The 9,481-nt window shown below is 43.2% G+C and overlaps 1 protein-coding gene across 1 annotated transcript in view; it reads left to right on the top strand.

Annotated features, from left to right (window-relative positions):
- Nucleotides 1-7,982, top strand: part of mtmr11 (myotubularin related protein 11) — a 33,614-nt gene extending 25,632 nt beyond the window's left edge. Inside the window, exons 12-17 of the mRNA XM_044115832.1 lie at nt 32-102; nt 1,672-1,844; nt 2,181-2,351; nt 2,428-2,646; nt 4,151-4,468; nt 6,157-7,982. Coding sequence (XP_043971767.1) covers nt 32-102; nt 1,672-1,844; nt 2,181-2,351; nt 2,428-2,646; nt 4,151-4,468; nt 6,157-6,579 — 1,375 coding nt within the window. The 3' untranslated portion in view covers nt 6,580-7,982. The remainder of the gene's footprint in view (nt 1-31; nt 103-1,671; nt 1,845-2,180; nt 2,352-2,427; nt 2,647-4,150; nt 4,469-6,156) is intronic.
- Nucleotides 7,983-9,481: the final 1,499 nt, after the last annotated feature.

Raw genomic sequence — 9,481 nt, forward strand, 5'->3', positions numbered from 1 at the left:
ATCGTTCCTTAATCTTTCTGTGTGTGTCCAGGTCGTGTCTGAGGAAAGCGTCAGAGGTTTCCTGTTTGCTGCGCAGCGGTCACCTGACCGTGGCCCTGCAGGGTGAGTCACATGACGCCGGACCCTGGCTCACATTATTCAGTCCATCCATTCATTATTCACGTCAGTCCTCCTCATTAAAGCCACGTTGGGGCTCAGGGTGAAGTAGCGCGTTAGCAGGAACAACCACACTCCACTGGGCCTACATGCACAGTTAAAGGCCTCCAAACAAAAGATACGCTCTCAACCTGCAGCGACCGCTGCTTCACCTGACAGGTGAATCCACACCACTGCATCTTACTGCACAGACTTTCTCATTTGATGGGACTTAGTTTAGCTTCTGAAGGAGACTCTAAACCTGTCAGATTTAATTCAATTTCAGCTTCACTTGGTTCAAATTAATAAAAAAATCTCCTATTTAATCACCTTCTGCTGTTAATCAGAATAATTTTTCACCTGTTGAAGTGAAAATTATTGTTTTAGCTGCTGATGCTTCTTTTGCTAGAAATGATGAAGCATTAACTAAAGAAAGGCTGTTATTGCATTTTAGGCAAGATTTTTTAAATTGTTATTATTTTAAAAGGAACTGAATTATTTATTTGTATTTTATAAAATAAGTTTATGTGGTTAAATGAAATATCAGTAGAATGTGCCAATTATTTTTAATCCGATTAATCAACAGAATAATCGATTAGTAGAATAATTGTTAGCTGCAGTCCTAATTTAGATCTGAACCACCAGATCAATAAGATGTATGAGTTTTAGCTGCAGTAGGATATTTGTTTAGTAAATATTTTCTTGTTTTTCATTCAGTAGCAACACTATTTTTTTTTGGGCTTCCAAAGACATTTCAGTCAGTTACTCGATTCAAAAATATTTAATTCATCCCAAAGGAAAACTAAATGTAGTTATAATAATAGAGGGAAACTGGAGGCCAGTTTCCTTCTGGGGAAAAGTTTCACAGACTTTAGAAACACTGAGCTGTTTGACCACAATGTGCATTTAAAGGGACCAACGCTGTGAAAACAGCAAGTTCCTCTTGAGCATGGTGGTGGCTACATCATGATGCGGGGCTGTTTTACTGAACTGATGCATTTCCCTAAATGGATTAAATGATAAAAGAAGAGGACTGCCTCAAATCAACATTTCCTAAAACCTGAATCTGCATCAGAAGACCAACCAGAGCCATTTAATTGATAGTTCTTCCTTAGAGGGTTTTGTTTGTTTCATTATAATTCAAAGTGATCAGAGGCGTCAGCTGATGACAGAGTTAGCATGCATCTGTCCTTGGAGCATTTTTCTGGATCTCTGGAGGTTTTTTCTTCACTGCTTTTGATCACCGCTTGCACTTCACATGCTTTGAAAGCAAAGACGTAAAGTGATCTAGAGCTTTGTTGCATCATGTTGGAACTCGTTAGACAAACATGTTTACTCATTTCTCACCATCTGCTGTGGCAGAACAAAAACTACCTGTGACACGGCGTTTGCTGCGCTGCGTTAGTCAAACTGGGGCAGTTTGTCATCCTGCAGACCTGTGATCAGCCATTTTGTTCCTGTTCACTCCTTTGATGCTGCTTTCTGGAGAAATTGGCTTTGAGCTAAACCTTTGTGCTGGCCTGTGTTTCCAACCAGAGGTGGAGGACCGGGACATGAGCTGCGTGGTGTCCAGCCTGGTCCAGGTGATGTGTGACCCCCACTATCGGACCCAGCAGGGCTTCCAGGGTCTGGTGCAGAAGGAGTGGGTGATGGCCGGCCACCGCTTCTACAGCCGCCTCAACTACCACCGAGACAGCGACAAGGAGGAGGTGAGTGAGTTAGTGACCAAAATGTCCAACATCAACAGCGTTCTAGTCCACTCCACTCGGTTTACCTGGGAACCAAAATTGCAATATTTGTTAGATTTTTAGCTCTGCTTTTCTCGTTGACACAGAACAAAACCCTTTAAAAAAACCTGTTCACTCCCCTCGCTGCTCCAAGAACTACTGAAGGAAATGACACAAGAACCTCTGAAGAAAACACTTTTTTGGTCCTTGTCAGAGTTTGATTCACAGAAAATGAACCGAATCAGAGTTGGGTTAAAACGGACTAAACGGTGCTGGTGTGAACGCATTCCGATTCTCTCCCTTCCCCTGTTCCTGCAGTCTCCGGTCTTCCTGCTCTTTCTGGACTGTGTCTGGCACCTGTGGTTCCAGTTCCCGTCCCGTTTCCAGCTGACAGACGACTTCCTGTTGGCCCTGCACGACAGCGTCCACCTGCCTCTCTTCTCCACCTTCCTGTCAAACTGCCAGCGGGAGAGATGCAAACGCTCCCAGGTACTGAACACCTGGGACAAACTCCTCCGTCCTGCCCACAACCACATTTCTGACTCAATTTTTTAACTCTTGGCAGAATGTGGGCCAGTTGTACACGCCTGTTAACGGCTGGAGGGACATGCTGGGTCCGGACTCTTCCTCGGACACGTCGGACCCTCCGCTGCCTCCGGTGTGGGACTGGGCCCTGCAGTACAGTCAGGAGAAGCGGGACGGCTTCGTCCAACCCGTCGCCCCGACGCCGCCGCTCCAGCCGCTGCTGAACGGAAACCTCAACACCAACCTGGACACACACAGGGTAAATGGTCTGAGCACCGACACCTGAACCAGAGCTGCTAACACGCAGCTTTATCACAATATTTTATGATACTGTTGTGATAACAATAAAAAACTTTATAACTATGACTACATGACACAGCAAACACAAATCCTGCTCTAGAAAAACCTTTCCATTTATAAAGCTCTTCTTTGCGACACCAGGCACAAAAAGAAATGTGATTGTTATCACTACAGGTTATTATAGTACAGCCTTTTGAACTAAACAGAACCTACAATAACTAATGAAAACTAAACAATAATAACTAATAAAAACTAGCAAACACACTAAAAACTGAATAAAGCTACTAACTGAAGTCGACAAACAAAGTGGCAGTGAAATAAAACTAAACTATAATAAAAAAAACTAAACTTTTACTCCCCTGCACTGTACACTGCATTTATTCATACTTTCAAATAATTTTATTTTTTTATTCTATGGATGAAAAAGAAATTTGAGAAAATAGTAAAAGTAACAATCCAGACAATTTGACAGCGACAAATCAAAATTATTCTCATTGATAAGAATTTGATCATGATAAATTTCCAGCCCCAGCTGTTAGCAGCAGCTCATGGTTGGAAATCACATCCTGTTCTTGAGAGAAACCACAGCTCCCTCTAGTGGTGGACATAAACCAAGCCAGAGCTCCTTCACCGATCTGCAGCATCAGAGACACATTAACTGTTTATAAATTGGACCTTGGATTCATATCTACCTTTATTTATTCAACCAGGATCAAAACTCCTTTAAATCTCTGTTTCAGCAGCATAATTAGAAGTATTTACTTACTGATTGATACACTTTCACTCATCAACTGTATATTTTTTAAGTAGAATGTATTTATTGGTTTATTTATTGTTCACCTTTCTTACCATCACGTGTATGTTTTGTGTTTTTAACCTTTAGTGCAATTAATTATGAATTACTGTTATTTTGTTGTTTTATTGTGACTGACTGTAAAATTATGTCCCCATTTGGACGCAAATAAAGATCTGAGTCTGAGGAGCAGAATGGACAATAAACTAAAAAAGAAGAAAAAAATAAAAATATTTTCTTCATGTGTAATATTTAGTTGATGGAAGAATAGTAATCTGAATGGATGAAATAAAATATTGTTTTGATTTGATGAAGTTAATGTGATTTGCTATGATGAAAATGTGAACCATCACCAGAAAACAAAGAATGAAGCAGAATGCATCATGGGTAGTATCTGCAAAGATACGTAGTTATAAATGTTGTTTTATGTATTATTCCATATGTTTTTAATTATGTGTTTATTATTGTGCTTTAACATCAACCTGCCATTGGGACTAGAGATGGAAATTAGCCTCCAGGCTGTAATCTCAGTAAATGTTTTTATTTGTTTTGAACAATGAGCTGAACATATAAAGTTTTTATGTTTTCCTGCTCAGAGTTGCTGCTGCTGTTGCACTTCTATCAGTTAAATCTTTTATCTTTCCTGTGTGTTTGTGTCGCGGCCCTCCAGCTGGCCGACGCCGGCCCCGGCTCCGTGTTTCTGCTCTCCCGCGGCGCCTTCACCTGCCCCGCCAACCTGCCGCCCTGGCGCAGCGGCGGCTCGGGCGCCTACAGAAAGAGCCACCGGAGGGCGCTGTCCTGTGAGAACGTTCCTGGCCTGGAGCGGCTGCTGAAGGCGTGGGCCCTGACTGAGCTGCCCCAGAACACGGCCACCGCCTCCGGCCCCAAAGGGCCCCTGGATCCGTACGAGCCGCTGCTGCCCCTCCTGATGGGCCCCTGCATGAGCCTGTGGAGGGAGTGCTACCTGCGGGGGGCGCTGCACGCTCAGGTACGTGGCAGGACTCTGTGAGGAATCCAGCAGATGACGTTTCCTCTTGGAAATGCTGGTCAGTCGGACCTGCTGGTCAGTCACTCCCAGAGCAGAGCGGAGGCTTCGTGGTGCGTCTTAACGCCGTTACCATGGCGATGATAAGAATAGTCCAGGGCCACGTGGGCGGATGCCGTCACTTCTGCACACAAGCTGCAGAGGGATCCACTTCATGTTACAGGAAGTGATTATGAAACGTTTCAGAGCCTTTCATAGATTTTCCTGAAGATATGAGAGGAACACAAATCATCAGTGACAACAAATGGACTGAATGATCTGTTGTGTGTTACGTTTAGGTTCCTTTAAATGTCTGGATGATTCACAGAATGAAGGGATTTCATAACATCACTCTGAAAACTCCCAGCTAATCCACTGAAAAGGAGTTAAAGCCTGAAAACATCTGAACTCAGGGTCCAGTACTTACAGCTCTACCTCTGCTTTTAATCACAAGAACACAAAAAGAAGCAACAGGATTTTTGATAAAGGAAGAGATTTTAAAATCACTCATTTACCCATTAAAGGCCATAAAATCCACGACTTCCTTTTTGTTTGTTTTGTTTTTCTTAATGAACAGAAAATGTCCTAGAAACTGTTAAGTTCTGTTTTCAGTCAGTTTGAGTAAAATCATTTTTATGTTTAAATCTCACAGAGGTAAAAAAGAAAAGGAACTATAAGATAAAAAAAGATGTCATAAATTTTCAAAGGTTCTTTGTTTACTGCCAACTCAAATTTAAGAGATTTTATTTGTCTTGATTGGAGCAAACCGAACCATGATGCTCCTGAACTGCTTGCTAATAAATTAAATATTCAAATTTAAAAATGGAATCTGCTAATGCTGCAGGTGTCTGACTGTTTCCTTTATCAGGGTGAAATCAGTCAACATCTTTATTAGGTTTGAAATGAAAAAAGCCTGGTGGGCGTGAAAAGCTGCTCTGTCTGCTGGTGCTACACGCTGTTATTTTTATCCTTATTTTATAAATTATATTTATTTATAAATATGAGAGCTGTGGTAATTAATACAGCCTGTGTGGTGAGGGAGAAGAATTTAAAGCAGCTGCTGTTTAAAGCTGTTTCTGGCCTGAGATGAAGTGATAAACTCTGATCTCTGCTATCTATAGAAACCTGCAGTGAATCGACCATTCAGAGCTCCTCAGTGTTTATTACATTTTTCTGTGTTAAACCAACACCAAGCGGTGCATAAATGTCAAAAGGAGGAAACGCCTGTGGGGTTAAATGTCCGCTTCAGAAAATGATCTGATGGGACGCTGGGAAAGATAATATTATGTTCAGGTTGTGCTAAAAGGAGCTAGCTTTACGGCAAAGCTTTTCTAGTTTCTAAAGCAGCAGGTCAGAGATCCCCAATGCCAACGTCAGCATCCACAGTTCACATTTATAATAAAGTTCCATGAATGATCAGCGGTTCCTGGAATTTAAATAACAAATTAAAAAGAGTAAATATCTTTGTTGTTGAGCTCAGATATCTGTTTATCCAGTAATTTAGCTGCAAAATGTGTTTTTAATTGAAAATATTGTCAATATATGATTTAGATTAAAATGCTCTTAATTTATTACAGATCCTGTAATAAACTGAAATAACAGCTGGTTTTATTTCGGGGTATCGGGGCGACTGACCCTCTCTCTGTTCTCAGGCCTTCTCCCACCCGGTGTCGGCCAACCGGCCCCACCCAGTGGACCGTCTGGCCCAGGAGGTGCAGCAGCTCCGGAACCAGCTGGACCAGCTCTCCCCCTGTGCCGCTCCTGACTCGCTCACCGTGACCTCTGACCCCCGGCGACCCGACACCAATCTGAACCAGAGCACCAACAACAGCACCTTCCTTTACTCGGCGCTCCGGCCCAAAACCACCCCCCCGCCTACCTCCACCAACCAGCACACCTCCAGGGGCCCCGCCTCCGCCTCGGCGCCGCCACCCAGGCCCACCAGGGACGGCCCCAAACACTCCTTCCTGTTCGGACACTCGGCGGTAGCAGAAACGCGGTCGGACCCTCGCTACCATCCGCCTCCCGGTGCCACCAAGCTGCCTAAAAGCAACGGCTCGTCGCTCACTTCCTGATCCAGGAGCCTGTAAAACCAGTATGAGACCCATGTGGTCCCGTCATGTGACAACGGGCCTGGAAGAAGAACTCTGCTCTGTTCTGTACAGACAAACAACCGTTTTCTACTTTTCCTTTAAAATGAAATCAGACTCAACAGAAATGCAAAAAATGAAGCCGAGGAACTGCCGGCGGTTTTATCTTCACAGTGACTCTGTTCTGTTTCCACACGGCTCAGATGAACTGGGAGGCTGCTGGACCGGACCGGACCGGACCAGGCCTGTTCAGTGCCGTCAACCTCTACGCTGTGTGATTACTCAATATGCAATCAGATTTGTTCCTGTCGACGGTTTCTGAAAGCCGCCGGTGCTTCAACCTCCGGCTTCAATGAGAAATTTAGGACATGAGATCTATTTTTGGTCTCGTATTCCTCCGCCGCTGCATCTCCAGAGCAGCGAGAGGGCCTACTTTCACTCCACGGTATTAAATGTGTCTGCAGGCGCAGCTCGGATCGTCTCACTGGCAGGAGAGTCAGATTTTGCTTCTCTTCTCGCATCATGTTGTAGAAATCTGCTTCCAGGACTTTTTCGTTTTTCAAAAACACAAATCTGAATTTTTATATTTAAATTGCATCCTTTATCTTTCATTTGCCACAATTAATCTTGATCACTTTACTGCTGTTTTTTGTAAGTATTTTCTCGTTTTGAGACCCAGTCTAAGTTTCATACATCTACATTACATCAGACGGTTAAAAATCAGTGAAATATCCCTTTAAGACATCTGCCTCAGCAGCCTCGCTCATCCAGATAAAACCAGATGATTTCACAAGTATTTGGAGGTGAAACTTGTAAATTTGTCTGGAAAACTATGGAACTTCATGCTGAAAGATGTTAGTGATATAGTTCTGAGTGTTATTTAGCAATTCTAGATGTAACATGTGGAAAGGAGTCATTTCTGATCAGGTTAGTGTTATTCTAAGAGGATTCAAAGGGAAGCTTTGTTTACATTTTAGTTTTTCTGCTTCTTTCAATTTGAAGTTGGAAATGTTCCACCAATGAAAAAAAGAAGAAATTCCTTCATTTGAAAGCGGGATAACAGCCATCATCTCCTGCCGGACGGTACCTCAATCAGTTATTGTAAATATTCATCAACATAAAAGCACTCAGCTTGCCAATCTGTTCGTCTTCCCTAGAAACACGTCGCTCCTCTCGTGAAAAATTTCACCCCTGCTGCTCTGTTTTCATCTATTATTTAAAGTTTTTGGTACGGACGTTGTTAAAAATTAAAAATTTGCCAGGTGTAAATATTATTTTTGGTTTTTTGGGGGGTTTTTTGTACCAGCATGTTTTGCTTGTGATGCTCAAAGTGTTTCTCATTTCTGCTCATGAAAACATGAATTTCCCCGAATAAACATGTTGTCGTACACGGGCTCACGAACTTTATTTTTTAACAAAATAAATACGTACAAAATGATCTGGAACACTTTAAAGTAGCACTGCGCCTTTACAGTAAAATCAGGATTAAAAACCGACACGCAGGATAAAACCGTTTTAAGAGTTCAGGTGCAAATAAAAAAGGTGAATACTGACAGTAAACATCCACTTCAGCTCATGTGACGTCTCCAGTTCAGGAATGACTCACCAGGCGTTTTGCTGAACATTTGGGATGAAATGAGCGCGTTCTTCCACATTTATTGTGCTGAACTTTCCACCCGTCTCTGGAAATGCATCCTGGTACTTACTGAGCATTCTCATTCTTTTCAGCAGGTTACCATTAAAAAAAACAAAACAAGCAAGAGACTAAATAATGTGGAATGACTGATTTAGTCCAAAGTGAGCTTAATGGCAGAGGCAGTGCATTCAGAGCTGAGGAAATCTGAAGTCCAACATGAGAGGAAAGGCTTTCACCCCCACCGACTCCCGGTGCACGGCTCCTGCAGGATCCCGCAGGGCCCGTAGAAGTACCCAGAGGAGGACGGGGCCAGGCCTCCCAGCTGCTGGATGGACTTGCACATTGGGCAGGGGTACTCGGACAGACCCTCGATGTCCTCAAAGGCCATGTTGACGATCTGGTCGCAGCAGGGGCTGCAGTAGAGGTGTCCGCACGAGAGGCGCTTGAGCCGCACCTCGTAGGTGATGCAGCACTGACAGTGCGGCAGGTCGGGCCCCAGCGACAGGGAGCCCGTCAGGGAGCTGCTCTCCAAGCTGCCAGCCTGGCTGGAGCTGAGCTTAGCAGGAGACCTGAAGAGAGACGGGATTAACACTCATTCATGTAGGCATGGAGTCCCTCAGGGATGTTTTCTCACTCCTATAACGTTCTCACTTCAATTGCCCTGCTGATATAAATGATCAACAGTTAAAGTTTAATTCAACTGTTTTCTCAGAACATAAGAATCAGCTGTTTTGAAGGTTATTATGGACTGTTGTTATTTAAAATATTTTGTTTTAAAGTTGAGAGGTTTTAGGGCTGAATAACCCAGTTAGCATCACTTCACCTACAGCTGTGATCCTAAATTGTGTCACTTTCATCCTTGTACTTAAATTTAAAACATGAAAGAATATGTGATGCTTTCAGAACTGGTTTATTCCAGCTGAGAGTTGATGTCAGATAAAATGTTTTCTTTTATTAACAGATTAGAAAAATTGATGCACACCTGGAATTCATTTAGCTTGAAGTGAGACGAAATCTTTCCTTTTTCTGGTTTCCTGCTTATCCTGCCACTGTTTTTATCCACCCATATAGATGCTGATTCCCAAACACACACATTTACCCTTGAACCTGACTGACTGATGAGTTCCTCTAGGACAGGGGTCTCAAACTCCAGTCCTCGAGGGCTGCAGTCCTGCAGCTTTTAGATGTGCCTCTGCTGTAGCACACCTGAATAGAATAATTAAGGCTCTGGAGAACTGATCTGCACAAGGT

This window comes from Gambusia affinis, linkage group LG05, assembly GCF_019740435.1.
Source record: "Gambusia affinis linkage group LG05, SWU_Gaff_1.0, whole genome shotgun sequence".
Classification (NCBI taxonomy): Eukaryota; Metazoa; Chordata; class Actinopteri; order Cyprinodontiformes; family Poeciliidae; genus Gambusia; species Gambusia affinis.